This window comes from Petaurus breviceps, unplaced genomic scaffold, assembly GCF_028583685.1.
Source record: "Petaurus breviceps papuanus isolate PSGF00001 unplaced genomic scaffold, PetGlider_PUasm1.0 229, whole genome shotgun sequence".
In the NCBI taxonomy this organism is placed as follows: domain Eukaryota; kingdom Metazoa; phylum Chordata; class Mammalia; order Diprotodontia; family Petauridae; genus Petaurus; species Petaurus breviceps.
The window spans coordinates 1,452,036-1,469,278 of NW_027185903.1; the positions used below are offsets into that span (position 1 = coordinate 1,452,036).

General features: G+C 36.9%; 1 protein-coding gene across 2 annotated transcripts in view; it reads left to right on the forward strand.

Annotated features, from left to right (window-relative positions):
* IQCK (IQ motif containing K) overlaps positions 1-17,243 on the forward strand; it is a 167,890-nt gene that overhangs the window by 123,644 nt on the left and 27,003 nt on the right. For both annotated transcript variants that reach the window (XM_069096057.1, XM_069096058.1), the window contains exon 8: positions 6,683-6,794. In XM_069096057.1, the coding sequence (XP_068952158.1) occupies positions 6,683-6,794 (112 nt within the window). The remainder of the gene's footprint in view (positions 1-6,682; positions 6,795-17,243) is intronic.

Genomic DNA, 17,243 nt, shown 5'->3' on the forward strand with positions numbered 1-17,243 from the left:
ATAATTTGCTCCTCATTTGCCTAGCACACAATGCAATGCACATAGTGTTTAACAAATATTTGTTGATTCGTTGAGTAGGTAAAAATTCTAGATTCTTTCCTAGTAGCAAGTATTGATAAGGAAGAGAGTGAGGAGAGCCTGAGAAGCCTGGGGATCTGAACAGGAAGAACAATGGGCACCAAAGAAGGGGGAGGTGAGATTGAAGGTACAGAAAGCTACTTGAAAATTCTTCTGAGGGACAATGTTGAAAGTGTGGATTATTGCCCAACCTGGAAAATGATTGTAGGTCACTATACTAAAAAACTTTAGATTGCTCTCCCCAAACCAGCCTTCCTTACATTAATTAGTCATTCAAGTAAAGTTCATTGCTAGATAATATTTGTTCCTATAATTTCCTAGATCCTCCTACTACATTTGAGTGGGGTAGGGGCTTAGGAGCAGGAAAACAAGAACATCTTACTGAATATGCCTTCCTTTGTACATGTTAATAATATGTTGAATTAAGATTAGAAATTGTTTTAAATTGGAAAATTTGTACGTTATTGAGTGAGCTGGATTTTGAAAGCATTTTTAGGGTATCTTTGAGAAAAATCTCAGTGGGGGCATCAGTATGTGTTTTTCTCACACCTCAAGTGGTCAGAGTTGTCTATGACCTATGAAATCCACACTCAGAACCCAAGTCTGCTTTCTGATATTCAAGCCTCCCCTACTTTTACTTGCTACTCTCCATGTAAGTGGAGTAAGATAGTGTGATAGTAATGGCAATTAAAGATTCCCCTGTATTGGCTTGGCTTTCAAACTGATTGTGTTAAAACCCAGAGCTTGTTAATCCCACCTGTGGGATGGACTTGTTGATGTGAAAAGAAAGTCCTAAACTGGGAGGAGCTGGTGAAGTAGATTTGGAGAGACAAGAGGGAGGCAGAAGAACTTTTTGGAAGCAGCACCTCGTGGAGGCAGGGAGAGAGACTGAGAAGGATTGCTGAGTGCCACTTTGAATTGCCCTGGACTTTTGAGACCTGCCCCCTGAGCTGCCAAGGACTGAGGAGACATGGCTGTTTTGCTGGTACTTTGTCTGTTTTGATGTTGTTTTGCCAGATTTGTCCACTGGTGAAAGACAGTCCTGTTGTTGAAGAAGTCCTGGAACCTGGCTTTTGGTTAAGAAGCCCTGAGACTGTCCTGCAGACAGAGAGTGAATACTGTCCACTGGTGAAGGACAGTGCTGTTGTTGCAGGGGTCTGGAGACTGTCCTGCAAACAGAATGAATACTGTCCACTGGTGAAGGACAGTGCTGTTGTTGCAGGGGTCTGGGAACCTTTCTGTTGGTTCAGAAGCCCTGAAGAAGGATTTTCTTGTTGTATGTTTACAGAAATCCTGGGAGAGGGTTTTGTTAATGTTTTCAGGGGTTCTAGGACTGTTCTACAGACAGAGGATGAATCAATGAAGGGACTGGCAATGTATTTTGTGGCCTTGCTAAGCCTTGTCTCCCCAGGAACTAAGATTGCTGAGAACTTGCCTTGTGTCAAGATGAAGAAAAGACCTACATTTGGGTATTAAGTGCTGTGCTTAAACTTGATGTAACTCTGGGGTAGATTCAATTGTGATCCAGGGGTGGGGAACTTTTGACCTTTTTGTGTTCTATGATTGACAAACGAATGTACTTTACTTAGATTGGAAACTAATCTCCATTTGAGAAGAGGGGCTTTGTGGTGGACTAAATGAAGGTACAGCCTAGGGGTAAAGTAGTATTTAGAACCAGGACTTTGTAATTGATTGAATGATTGGAAGGTCCTGGGGTGGGGTAGTACTTGGAGATTATTTAATCACACTTAGTAAATGCTGTATTTTGAATGATGTCATGTTTTGATCTTCTCTGTTCTTGGTTGGTCACTGAATAAAATGGAGAGCACCTATGCTGGTATTCTGAACCTTGGGAAGTTTGCCTTTGCTTGGCATTACATTACAGATAGTGCAAAATTCTCTCTGCTTATAGTGCAAAATTCTCTCTTCTTATAGCAGATTTCATTTAGTCTGAGTATACCCAAATACAAGACATTACACTGATTCCTGGTGCATATCATCTTATTAGATTCAGCTTAGTGTTCTAATCTGTCAATATCTGATTGGATCCTGGCTCTGTCATCCAGTGTGTTAGCTATCTTTCCCATCTTGGAGGTCATCTCCAAGAGGTGAATACCCCATCTTTTTAACAACAATAAAACAAGTCACAACGGTTTAACTAGAAAAGAGAAGAAAACCAAAATCTGATTTTTTTTTAATTTTGGGGATTTTAGACCTTTTCTAATTTGCTTTTCTTCTTTAGAATTTCAGAACAATTCTTTCTCACTAAATTAAAAAAAATATTTATTTTATTCTGAACTTAAGAAATAAAACAACCATTTCCATAACAGTAGAATAGGGGAAAAAAGATGACTTCACATGAAACTGCATATCTATTATATATAACTTGCTGTTCCTTTCAAATATCTAATAGTTATCATATAACTTTCTTTTTTGTGTGCTTTTTTTCCTCCCCCTAGAGATGGCTACCATTATATACAAATATGTATGTATGTGTATATATATACATATATATGTAAAATCATTTTATACTTCTATTTATTAGTTCTTTCTCTGGATGCAGATAACATCTTTTTTCCTAGGTCCTTTGTAGTTATTTTGGGTATTTATAATAGTAAAAATGACTTAGTCATTCAAAGTTGTTCTTAAAATAATATTGCTGTTACTGTATACAGTATTCTCTTGGTTCTGCTAGTTAAGCTCTTCATTATTTTGTGCAAGTCTATTCATATTTTTCTAAGACCACAGAGCTCATCATTTCTTATAGCACAGTAGTATTCCATCACAGTCATATACCACAACTTGTTCGGCCATTTCCCAGTTGACAGAAACAAGTTAAATAAATGATTTGGAATAATAGGCAAAGAAGGGGTCCTACCAAACTCCTTTTATGAAACAAATATGATACTGATACCTAAAAAAGGAAGAGTAAAAACAGAGAAAGAAAATTATAGACCAATTTTGTTCATGAATATGGATGCAAAAATCCTAAATAAAATACTAGCTAAAAGATTACAACAATATATTGTAAAGATACATTATAACCAAGGGGGATTTATACCAGTAATGCAGGGATAATTTAACATAAGGAAAAATATTAACATAATTGATTATATCAATAATAAAAGTAACAAAAATCATATGATTATATAAGTACATGCAGAAAAAGCTTTTGATAAAATATAACACTAATTTCTATTAAAAACACTTGAAAGTATAGGTATAAATGGATTTTTTCTTAAATTGATATAAAAAGCATTTACTTAAAAGCATCGGCAAGCATTATTTGTAATGGGGATAAGCTTGAAGTCTTCCTAGTAAGATCAGGTGTGAAACAAGTATTCCCACCATCACCAATATTCTCCAATATTATATTGGAAATCCTGGCAATAGTAATGAGAAGAAAAAGAAACAGAAGGAATCAGCATAGGAAATGATATAATACAACTACCTCTTTTTTCAGGCTATGTGATGATATACTTCGAAAATCCCAAAGACTCAACTAAAAAGTTAGTTGAAACAATGAATAATTTTAGCAGAGTAGCAGGATATAAAGTAAATACACATAAATCATCAGCATTCCTATATATCACAAACAAAACTCTGCTAGAAGAGATAGTAAGAAGTATCCCACTTAAAATAATTCTAGATGGTATGAAAAACCTGGAAGTGCACCTGCCAAAACAGATCCAGGAATCAGGTGGACAAAATTAGAAAAGAAAAACTTTTTAAACAAATAAAATCAGATTTAAATAATTGGAGAAATACTAGTTGTTTGTGGGTAGGCAAGGCCAATATAATAAAAATGACAATTTTACCTAAATTAATTTATATATTCAATAACATCCCAATTAAATTACCATAAAATTATTTTACTGAGATAGAAAAAACCCCAACAAAATTCATTTGGAAGAGCAAAAGGTCAAGAATATCAAAGAACTAATAAAAAATGTAAAGGAAGAAGGTTTAGCAGTATCAGATCTTAAACTATATTATAGGGCAGTAATTAACAAAAATCTCTGGTACTAGCTAAGAAACAGAAAGGTAGAACAGTGGAACAGATTAGACATGCAATTTACAATAGCAAATGACTAAAATAACCTTGTGTTTGACAAGTGTAAAGACAAGTTTTCAGAATAAGAATTCATTATTTGTAAAAATTGTTAGGAAAATTTGAAAGCAGTCTGGCAAAAACTGGGTGTAGGCCAATATCTTATGCCATTTACCAAGATAAAATCAAAATGGATACATGACCTAGATATAAAGAGAGATATTACAAGAAAATTTGAAGAACATGGAACATATTACATATTAGACTTATGGATAAGTGAACAATTTATGAATAAATGAGATAGAGAGCAGTGTGAGGTATGAAATGGATAATTTCAATTACATTTAATTGAAAAGATTTTGTACAGATAAAACCAATGTAGCCAAGAGCATAGGAAAGCAGAAAATTGGGGAGGGGAATTTTATAGACACTTTCTCAGATAAAAGGTCTCATATTTCAAATATATCTATTCAAATGACTATATCAAATCTATAGGAATATGAGTCATTCCCCAACTGATAAATGCTCAAAGGATATGAATAGATAGTTTTCCAATGAAGAAATCAAAACAATTTGTAAGTCATGTAAAAATGCTCTAAATCATTATTGATTAGAGAAAAGCAAATTAAAACAATCTTGAGATATCATTTTACATCTATCAGATTGACTAAAATGATTGAAGGGGAAAACAACAAATGTTAGAAGGGATGTGGAAAATTTGGGGTACTAATTCACTGTTGGTGAAACTGTGAACTGATTCAACCATTTTGGAAAGCAATCTGGAAATATGCCCAAGGAGTTATTAAACTGTCTATACCCTTGAACCCAGTAATACTGCTACTAGGTTTCCAAAGATGATTAGGGAAAAAGAAAAAGGACTTATATGTTCTAAAATATTTATAGCAGATCTCTTTGTGGTGGCAAAGAACTGGAAATTGTGGGGGTACTCACTAAATTTTCATTCAAAAAGTTGTTATTGTTTCATGTCTGACTCTTTGTGACCCCATTTGAAGTTGTTTTGGCAAAGATACTGGAGTGGTTTGTCCTTTCCTTCCCCAGCTCATTTTAGAGATGAAAAAAAAAAACTGAGGGAAACAGGGTTAAATTACTTGCCCAGGGTCATACAGCTAGTAAGTGTCTGAGGCTGGATTTGAACTCAGTTTTTTTCTGATGGCATGATGCTCTATTCATACTGCACCCTTAGCCACCCTAATTTTAAAATGCCTAACTTTTGCAAGAAGAAAAAAACAAATTAGTTGTCTCTTTGTTAGGGGAGATAAGTACTATACCTGTAATTTCACTACTATAGGAAATTTGATGAGGAAACTCCTTCTGCCAATCCAAGTTGGAACCTACTCTGCAATTTACAATTTCAAGAAAGCTACTGTAGGAAATGACTAATTTAGACCCCTATTTTATGTAGACCCATGGTTAGTATTATTCAGTTGAGTTTGATTCCATAGGGGCAGTGATTATTATTGTTATACTTGTCTACTGATACAGTTAGTTCATCTAGTGATCAAGCCCAGTATGGTGGAGGAGGTGACTCAAAGCCATGGAAATTCCCCTAACTATTTTTGATTGTCCCTCCACCCTTTTTATCCCTTCACTAGGGAAACAGCCCTATGGCACTTGGCCAACAGGTCCTATGAGTACTTGACCAGTGGGTGACAGTATCTTCATATTGCAGGAACTGCCTGCATATCTGTGGCCCAACATGAGGTCAATGAAAGACCATCATCTCTGCCCATATCTGGATACTTGTACCAGCTAATCTGTGCAAGCATGAGCTGAAGGTCTCCTGGAAGGTCAAGATATAGATGTAGGTCTATCAACCAATAAGACTATGTTTTACTTTGCCTCTTCTGTGTCGTCTGGGTAGCAAGCACTATAAAACTAAGACTGTAAGGAAAGGGAACATCTCAGATCATGAAGATCTAAAGTTCACTTCATTAGAGAGGACTATGGAACCTTAAAGTGCTATTGGCCCAGAGCTCTGCCTCAGTTTCTTTTATTGCAGATTGTATAATTTTGAACTCCACACTACCTAGAATACTGAGAGCTCAAGTGATTTGCCCAGGGTCACACGACCAGTAGAGACAAAACTACAGCTCAGATCTTATGGCGTTTAAGATCAGCTCTCTTATCAACTATACAACATTGGCTTTCATCTTTGGCTCATCTATTGTAATTGAAATACACTGAGATAAGGGCTCCTGACTAAAAAATAGAAGCAGGGCTTCAGTAGAAAAACAAGCAAAAGCTTCTGAAGAGACAGAGGGGAATTCTGATCTGTATTAGGAAGTTGAAGGTCAGAAAAAAAAGACAGAAGAGAAAAAGAATGAGAAGGACCACCTAACACTTGGGGCTAAATAACAGACAATAGACTCTTCACTATAGAGTGTGTACATCTTATAGAGAGGATAAATTAAGACTGTTTATTATTAAGGATTAATGATGTATGTTTGAGAAGGGTTTTTTAGCGAATTTTTAATGAGTTAATGTTTAGGGAACAAATAGAAACTAAGTAAAATCTTTTGTGACCTTTTTTAGGTTCGTTGTGAACCTGAGATCCAAGAATTGCGACAGTGGCAGAAGCAACTGAGGGAAGATAATCACATTCGTCAGAGAGTGAAAGAATTCTGGGCTAAACAAGAAAAAAAAGGTCAGTCCTTACCTGATTCAGAACCTAGTTGTTTATTCTCAAACAATAGTATTACTCTTCTGCCAACCCCAAGAGAGATTTTTTTTTATGGAATTCAAAGGGTCATTCATACCACATTACTCTTCTTGGGCCTCAGATGCTCCAATTTGGAAATGACTGAATGTGAAAATCCAACTATGGAAAGATTAAAGTGATGAGTTACAATTAATCTGGCAATTTTCCTGCTCAGAGATGAATCCATGTTTCTGTTAGGCTGACAGCTGTGGTGACTTTTACAGGAATTCAGTGGATCCTATCATTTAGCACAGACAATACTACTTAACTTGATCAAAAGTTACTTTTTATGAGTTGTTGATCTAATCCCAATCTGAAACCCTAAATGTCACAAAAAAAACTTTAAAATAAATTGAATGTATGTGAAAAATGTATTGTGGATTTAAAATAAAGTAAGTCTCTTCCAATTCCCAGGATGAACAAGCAATTGTTATATTTGGCAACATGAAATAGGAAATATTTGTTAAAAAACCATAGACTGTGAGAGCTGAAAGGGTTCTTGGAGAGTATCCGTTCTAAGATAAGGAGATAGGACACAAAGTAGTGAAATAACACCTGACTGGTAAACACCTAAGACAATGTGTTTAGTAACTGTTTGGATAGGTAAAATACAAAAAATATCTGAGATTAAATTAATTAAAGGCTTTTGCCAGCTCATGCCACACCTGGCCCCATTCACATCATTGTAAAAATGAAAAGTTCCATCTTACAGATAGCAATTTCTCAGTATTTACAGATAGCAATTTCTCAGAATAAAGTATTCTGGATAGGATAATTTTCCAGACAACTGAAGCATATACCTTTAACAACCAAAATTTTAATTGCTTTTGCCTTTAGTCGTTTAAAAAAATGCATCTCTGGGTCATCTTTATGAATATAAATTATATTGTTTAGTGCAGTGATGTCATTGGAGATTTTTAAAAGCGTGACAAACACTTGAACTCTGGTCCTATTTCCCACAGTCTTTCAGCTATCACTAACAGTGGCTCTACAATCCTATCTACCAAGGTATTTTTCCCCCCAAGTACTCAGTGATCTAGATCATCTGGGCCAAATAACTTGAAGTCAACAAGGGTAGCTAGCTGCTTCCTTATTACCTTCTCATTTGTAATTGGTATTAACTATTAACCTTTTTTTGTGTTGTTTCATTTCCTCCTTCTCAGTCCAAAGCCATTCATTCTCCTTGGCTAAGAAAACAGAAACAAAACAAGAATTGAAGTGTTAGTCTTCTTCCTGGTTTTAGTTACGACTAGCCTATCCATACTGTGAGGGCTTTATCTCTTCTTTGTTCCTCCTTATTTTCTCAATATAGATTTTTGTGGAGGGGAGGTGGAAGCAATGGGGTTAAGTTACTTGTCCAAGGTCACACAGTTAGTATCAGATTTGATTTTAGGACCAGTGATCTATCCACTGTGCCACCTAGCTGCCCCCTCAATATAAATTAAAAAAAAACTTTTTTATGTTGTTGTTGTCTAGATTTCCTGGCTAGTCTTTTCCTATTCTGCACTTTAGCCCTTCTGACACTCTCCTTATAGCACTGTGCTGCCCTTTCATTTATTTATTTATTTATTTTATTTATTATTCATTCTCTATTACTGGCCCATGTTTCCATTCTCTTAACTTGTCTTCTAAAATTCTAATTTGGTTAGGGAGTTCCCTGGGCATCTATATCAGTCTCTTCAGTCAACTCTCTTTTTCCTTTTCACTGAATTGTTTCTCTTTTTGTTTTTGGAATTTCATTCCGTAGAGTTTCTCTGCTCCTCCCGGGCTGACTTCCCCTGGAGAATTTTAGTCCATGCAGTCTTACTTATTCCATCTCTGAGCTACTTGAAATTTACTTTCCCTAAATCTAGGGTGCATATCAAAGTCTCTCTGACTTTCTTGCACTTCTCTGTCACAGACTCTAGTAGGGACTGGTCACTTCCCCCAAGATTCCTATCATTTCCCAGAAACCAGCTCCTTCCTGTTAGTGAGAATCAGATCTAGAACAAACCATGCCCTTGTTGGTTCCTTCACCATTTGAGGAACATAATTACCATTAAGGCAATTCAATAAGTGATTAATTGCTTGGTTTTTTGAAGAAAAAGCTCTCCAGAATATATTTAGATCATTGAAATTCCCTACCCTTTTTCTGTCATGCTTTATGACCCGTTTTACAGATTCCTGATTCATGTCCTCTTTCTGCCCTGGTTGTCACCCTATTAGATTCCAATAACAAAATTACTTTTGTTTCTTCTTCCATATTATTCACCCAAATGCTTCCCACCATGCTTTTATCTCTTTGTTTCCTGGATTTCCTCACATGATTATAACTTCTTAATAGAAAATGTCATGCTCCTTTATCCATCCAGTTTTTTAAAAATAAAATATGTTTATCTCCCAGCCAGTTATGGGGTGTTACCCCACCAAGACTTAGTGATACCTGTGAGATAAAATTTGCCTCCGCGCAGAAGGACTTCTAGTTAGGGGTGTGCTGGTAAATGCTTAATAACCAGCTCTCTGGAAAGTATGCATCATACGTTTTTAGGTTTTTGTTGTTGTTCAGTCATTTTTAGTCACTTCTGACTCTGTGACCCCATCTGGGGTTTTCTTGGCAAAGATACTGGAGTGGTTTGCAATTTCCTTCTCTAGCTCATTTTGAAGATGAAGAAACTGAGGCAAACAGGGTTAAGTGATATGCCCAGAGTCACACAGCTAAGTTTCTGAGGCTGGATTTGAATTCAGGTCTTCCTGACTCCAGGCCTGACACTATCCACTCCACCACCTAGCTGCACCACTTGCCACACCATTCTAATTCTTGGCATAGTGGATTGAGGGCCTCAGTTTCCTCATCTGTAAAATAACCTAGAGAAGGAAATGGCAAATCACTCTAATATCTATTGTCCAAAAATCCAGATCCCTTTGTTATACAACCTGATTGCCTATAGATCCCACGATAAGAAGCATTATGAGATGTCATATGCTTCCCACAGCATTTATTGCTTATGGCAAATCAATAATTGCAGGCTGAGTGAGAGCAAAGATAGGAAGCAAATAGGGAGTCTCAAGCCATCTGTCTTTTCCTTCATTCTTGCCTTTGTCTCTCAGTTCTTGGCACATAGTAGGAGCTTAATAAATGCTTGCTGATTGATCACTACCTTATTCACTTGGTATCAAAAGCAAGGCAACATATTTGAAGTTTAGGGAGGAGGAGGAGGAGGAATCATATTGTGAAGATGTCAAGAACGGAGACGGAAACTTGGAAGTGGGCAAAATAAGAACATTTGCACCCAGGGAGGTCTTGGAGTTCAGTGTTTTTGTAGGGAGGAGGTGGGGATGAAGGTGTAGTGTAGAGATGGCCCAGAAGTGCAAATGCTGTGTGACCTCAGCTTCTTTACAAAAAGTAGATATTTATGTGTCTGGTGTGTATAATGAGCTAGAGTGGCTGCCTGTGAGGTAGACCAGCTAGCTAGGTGACCTGAGGGAAGTCATGGCATCTCTTGCGTCTTGGTTTCCTCATCTGTAAAATAGGAAATTGGACTCAATGACCTTCAAAGTTTTTTCAGCTGTGACACTTTACGATCCGTTATTTTTCAGCCATTGATGATTTCTTTGCACAGGCCTGTTTTCTGTGGGACAGCTGCACTTCTCTAACAGTTTCAAATATGAAAGTGATGTCTTAACATTTGAAATGCCAAAGAAAGTGCTACTAATTATCATTACCTTTTTATTTCTTGTTAAACAATATATAATACAATATATACAATATTATATATAGTATATCTATATATATATCATATATATGCATAGAAGATAGTTTTATAATACCTTCTTTTCACTGATAAAAAAATGATAATACTGAACTTGGTCTAGAGAATAGTTATCTTTTTTTTCACAGCATTGATTACCTGTACCTTGTAGTTTTCTTCTGTCTTGAACTGGTCTTAGTTTTTACCAGGACTCTTACAAGGCAACTCCCTGATAGCCCCTCCTCTCTTCTCCTTCCTCCCCTCCCTTCTCCTCTCCTTTCCTTTCCTTCTTCTCTTTCTTTGTTCAAATGCTTATTCTTGACATTGGGTAAAGCTTCTTGGCCTATCACACTCAGTCTAAAAGTTAAGAGGATTCAATCAAAAGAGAGACAATTCTCCTGTTAATCCTGTCCCAGCCAAATTTGAGGTTAATTAGGAAGGAGACTTACGGGAATGTTAAGTAATTGTTACCTAGAAGATATGAAAGCTTCTATGCTAGGAAGGAGTGTTCACTAGAGACCAGAACACTCCTTTGGCCTCTTTGCCAAGAGACCACAACTTCCCACCTCTTCACCCTCCTCCCCAGTTCCCTATTTCCTTTGTGATCTGCATTGATTAAGGCTATTTTAGATCTGTGCCAAAATTATGAGTTGGAGGGTAAAACTGCTGCCCACCAAGTCAAAACTGAAATCCTGAAGTGTTTTGTCACTTTCTGGACTAAATATATACATATATACACACATATATACATATATGTATATGTACATACATGTATGTGTGTATATACACATACATACATATCATCCCTAATCATACACATACATTTGTAAAACTGTTATTCATTTTAAACATTATGAATCTATATAATGCGAGGTCTTGACAAGAAATCCTTCAGCCAAGGTGACACTACAATTAGACTCAAGATTTGTGATAAAAGCATCTGAAAATAGGTTAGACAGCTGCTAGTGTTGTAGTTAGATGGAGAATATACTAACAATAATTAGTTGAGGGGCTGCAAATTAAATTAATTTTCAACCACATTTCTCTTTGATCACTTCCTTGTTCCAACAGTACACAGAACAGGAAATTTTTTAAAGGAAAATGCCTGAATTAAAGAAACCATTATAATTTCATTGCTTATTTATAGATATTTGTAGACATTTTATAGTGTAAAAAACAATTAAATTCTCCCCCTGTCCCCAGTCACCTTGCTGTACATAAAGAGGCCTAAGAGTATTTTTAGCAGTTATACTGGAATTGTGGTATAGTATAGACATCCTCAGATTACTCTGAGTCAGAACCTGTTCCAACAGTAATTCATCTCAGACAGATGGTGTGAAGTTGTCTTAGCTGCCTTCATTTGTATTCTTCATGTTTTTTTGTTTTTTGTTTACAAGACCTCTGTTTCCATCTGCCTAGAGTGTTCTTGGTGCATAACTTCCTTTCCTAAAGCTGAGTCAAGGCTGCTTTGTAATGAATAGTTTTTGAGCATTGCCTGGGAGTTATCTCTTCCACTTGGGGGGGAAAGATGGGGAGGGGAGGGTGGTTAGGGGCAAGATGCCACCCCACATCCCCACTTCCTTCTTCTCCCCTCACCTCCCCCCGTGAAATCTGTAAAACTGTTGTAAAATTTTTAGCCCTCCCTTTGTATCAGAGAAGTCTGACTTTTTTTTCTTTTATGGAGAGTTTATAGTATCTTATTGCATAATTTCAGTTAAGTATTTGGTCACAGGCTCTGTGTCATCTCTTGGCCTTTGTGTGTTGTCTGAGGCTTCCACAAAACTCCCCCCAAATTCCCATTTAATTTCTTATGCTGACCTGCAACATATAGAAATCTTTTTTTTTGTTTGTTTTTTAAATTTTATTTAATGCTTTATTAACTTCTGATTTACATCATTCATTTCTGCCAGGTTTTGAGTTACAAATTTTCTCCCTGTTTTTTCCCTACCCACCCCCCCAAAATAGCAGTCCCATAGGATATCCCCTCCTCTAATCTGCTCTCTCCCATATTTTCTCCCATACCCCTTTCGACTTTTCCAGTGGATCTCTATGCCCTGGTGCCTATATATTTTATTTCCCAATTACATGTAAAATAGTATTAATAATAGTATATATACATATATATGTATATATTTAAACATTTGATTTTAAAACTTTCAATTCCAGATTCATTCCCTTCCTCCCTTGTCACCCACCCTTACTGGGAAGATAAGCAGTTCAGTATAGGTTGTACATGTGTGGCTAATGCAAAACAATAACATAATAGATATATTGTAAAAGACTGACTATATTTCCCTCCCTTCTATCCCCTCTCCCCCTTGTTCTATTCTCTACTTTGATCCAGTTCCTTTTCAAAAGTGGGTGCTTCCAACTTCCCTCCCCCCCAGCCTGCACTCTCTTCCATCATCCCCCCTCTCATCCCCTTCCCCCCTACTCTTCTGTAGGGTGAGATAACCTATTTAGTGTGTATTTCATTCCCTCCTCAAGCCAAATTCAATGAGAATAAGGTTGACCCATTCCCTTTTGCCTTCCTATTCTTCCCCTCCATTGTGACCATTTTCCCTTGCCTCTTCTATATGAGATAGTTTACCCCATTCTGTCTCTCCCCATCTCCTCTCATTATATTTCTCTCTCACCTCTTAATTTCACCTTTTAAGTATCCTCCCTTCCTGTTAAATTGGTCCTGTGCCCTCTATCTATGTATACCTGTAAACATATGCCCATATACCCTCATATATAGACATATATATTTCTATTCCCTTCAACTACTGAGAAAGGTTTCATAAGTTACAATTATTGTTTTTCTATGTAGGAATGTTAACAGTTCAACTTTGATAAGTTCCTTATGATTTCTTTTCCCTGTTTACCTTCTCATGTTTCTCTTGCTTCTTGTATCTGAGTGTCAAATTTTCTATTCAACTCTGTTTTTTTCAACAAGAATTCTTGAAAGACCTCTATTCCACTGAATGACCATATTTTCCCCTGAAACATGATACTCAGTTTTGCTGGGTAGGTAACTCTTGGTTTTAATCCTAGTTCCTTTGACTTCTAGAATATCATACTCTAAGCTGATCCCTCAGTGTAGAAGCTGCCAGATCCGGGGTTATCCTGATTGTGTTTCCACAACATTCAAATTGTTTCTTCCTGGCTGCTTGTAATATTCCCTCCTTAATCTGAGAATTCTGGAACCTGGCTATAATATTCCTAGGAGTTTTCTTTTGGGGATCTTTTTCAGGAGGTGATCGGTGGATTCTTTCAACCTCTATTTTGCCCTCTGGTTCTAAAACATCAGGGCAGTTTTCCTTGAGAACTTCCTGAAGGATGATTTCTAGGTTCTTACTTTGATCATGGCTTTCAGGTAGTCCAATAATTTTAAAATTATCTCTCCTGGATCTATTTTCCAGGTCAGTGGTTTTTCCAATGAGATATTTCACATTGCCTTCTATTCTTTCATTTGTTTGGATCTGTTAATAGTATTTTGATTTCTCATAAAGTCACTAGTTTCCATTTGCTCCAGTCTAATTCTCAAGGAATGATTCTCTTCAGTGAGTGAGCTTGTGAGATTCTTTTTCCATCTGGCAAATTCAGCTTTTTAAGGCATTCTTCTCCTCATTGCCTTTTTGAGCCTCTTTTGCCATTTGAGTTAGTCTATATTTTAAGGTGTTATTTTCTTCAGTTAGGTTGTTGACTCTCATCTCATAATTTCTTGCATCATTCTCATTTCTCTTCCCAATTTTTCCTCTGCTTCTCTTTTTTGGTTTTCAAAATCCTTCTTAAGGTCCTCTATGGCCTATAACCAGCTCATATTTTTCTTGGAAGCTTTTGGTACAGGAGTTCTGTCTTCACTGTCTTCCTCCTGCTCCATGCTTTGCTCCTTTTTGTCCCCAAAATAGTAGCATAAAGTTGTATTGCTCTGCTTGGTTTGCTTCCTTTGCCTGCTCATGTTGCCACTCAATTACTTGACTGTTGGGCTTTTTGTCACAGTAGGCCTCTGCCACCAGACAGGGGGGATTTCGTGCCAATCACTGGGGTTTTCTGAGCTGCTGAAGGTATTAGTTGGGTGCCCTCTCTGAAGTCTCCACATGCTCTGGCAAGCTGGTCATGCACCCCAGAACCTTTATCCTAGACCGTAATCCAGATCCAAACAGGTCAAAGCAAGAACCATTACCCCTTACACTAGTTGCTTGATCCCCCTATGATCTGCAGGCCAGGAGCTGAAGCTGCCACTTGGCTGTGCCATGGTGCCTCAGCAGCTTCTCACCCCTGGGGCAAAGGCTGACAGCACTCCTAACTATTGGATCCCAAAGTCCACACTGCACTGACTTTTCACTTTGTCCTTAGCATCTATGTGTTGATAATTCTGGAAACCACCACAGCTGCTGATAATCTGAAGTCCTTCCAGCCAGCGGCTGGTCAGGCTGCCCTGGGGCTAATACCTCTGGTTCCCATTGGGCTGGGGTTGGCAACCAGGGGGCTGCACTGGCCGATTCCTGCTGGCCTGCCGCTGTCCTCGGTGGGAGGTTAGCTTCTCTGTGTCATTTTGTGGATTCTATAGCTCCAAAGTTTGTTCAGAGTCACCTTTTACATGAATTGGAGGGGGTGGGAGCGGAGCCGTGAGGAAGTCCTGTTTCTACTTTGCCATCTTGACTCCGTCCCTCTGGTGATACTTTGATGACAGTAATTTGCACATTCATAGAATTCACTTAAAGGGTACAGAAAACTGCATATCTAGAATATATTTTCTGTTTCAGTGTCTGAAAAATCTCAGTAATGGGGAAAATGAGAGAAATGAAAGTTTTTTCTTTTCAGAGATTCATCTCTTTTGTCTGTTCGTTTAAATGCTCAAAATTTATAATTTTAGATGCAAGGTTTGCATGATACCAACCAAAGTAGCTTAAGTTAATACAGATGGCCACCTATGAATTCACTAAAATCTGTGTTTTATTAAAATGTACTGAAACAAGCTTGTTCCCAGAAGGGTTCTTGCCATAATTGGACTCTGCTGTTGTTTTACAAATTATTCTAGAAGTTTTGACTCTCACATTCATGGCTGCAAACACACATATTACTTGTGTATAATTGACATATTCACTTAATATGAGTTTAGGGAACAGTCACCCAAATCCTGCTTCTTCCCTGAGATTACCATCTGTTTCCTACAAAGCCCCTCATTTTTATTCTCTATCTTCTCCCTACTCCCTGCCCCTGTACCTCTTTTAAAATTTAGTTTCACCCAATCTGGAAAAAGCTGTTTGGCCTAGTTTGGTGAAAACAAGAAGGGTTTAGCTTTGATGAATCCATTACCACTTATTATCAGTCTATTTATCTACTACCCTGAGTACATCCAAACAGATAACACTTGATATATCACTGTGGAAACCATATCATATAAGCAATATTTGAAAGAATTGAGAATGTTTAATACAGTGAAGAAAAGACAAAGGGGGAACATGAGAATTACCTCTAAACATCTAAAGAGTCATCGAAAGAAGAGAAACTGCTGAATGAAAAAAAAATCTTTGCAATTGAATATTTTCTGATAAAGTTTGATATTTAAGATATGTTATACATATATATGTGTGTAAATGTAATATATGGAATACAAATATACCAAGAGCCATTTCCCAGTAGACAAGTGATCAAAGAATGTTTTGAGAAGAAGTGAAATTAACATTATCGTAATACCTCATGACGGTTCACACAATTCATTGGGAAAGAGAACACTTTCCTTATAATGAATTATTAATTTTGAAGTGTATTTTTCATTACTGTTATTATTTAGCTGCTAAGGACTAATAAATATGATTAATTTATGCTTAGAGGATGTTGTGGAGGCTCTTTTTTGTGTTAATCTATGTTAAAGTGACTATACTAATTCTCCTTCTCATACCTATCCATGTGAACTCAAAACATCACATTTCCTGTGCAGATGGTAAAATCACCAGGAATCTTATGTTCACTTCACAAGTTCTTGTTTTTCTATGAAAAGTCTAAGGTAGAGAAAATAAGGATAATTATCTCAGTCCCCCTGAAATGCCTAGTGGATGGTCAATAACTTAGGGAGGCAGCTAAAGGAAGTAAAAGTAACCTTAAAAAAACCCCAAAACTTGAAGCTTATTGTAAATACATTTGTTGTTATTCAGTTGTTTTAGTTGTGTCCTACTATTCATGACCCCACTTGGGGTTTTCTTCTTGGTAAAGATACTGGAGTGGTTTGCCATTTCCTTCTCCAACTCATTTTACAGGTGAGGGAACTGAGGCAAACAGGGTCAGGTGACTTGCTCAGGGTCACACAGCTGGTAAGTGTCTAGGGTAAAATTTGAACTCAAGTATTCCAGACTCCAGGCCTGGTGCTCTATCCACTGGGCCACCTAGCTGCAAATAAATACATTGTCAGACCACAAAACTATTAGAACAATCCTTTCTCCTTTCCCTTTTTTTCTTTTAGGTTGCCTTTATATTTATTTATTTTTTAAAAATTGAACTTAAACACAAAAATAGATATTTTATATGCACAGCAAAACACGAAGAGAGGATTTTCTATGGAATCATAAATGTACATGTCATATTACTTTGTTTTTTAAAAACATATAATAAATTCTATATTACTTCAAAACTGTCCTCTTTGTCTTTGCTTCCTAAATTATGTCCCTCCTTTCTATTCCCA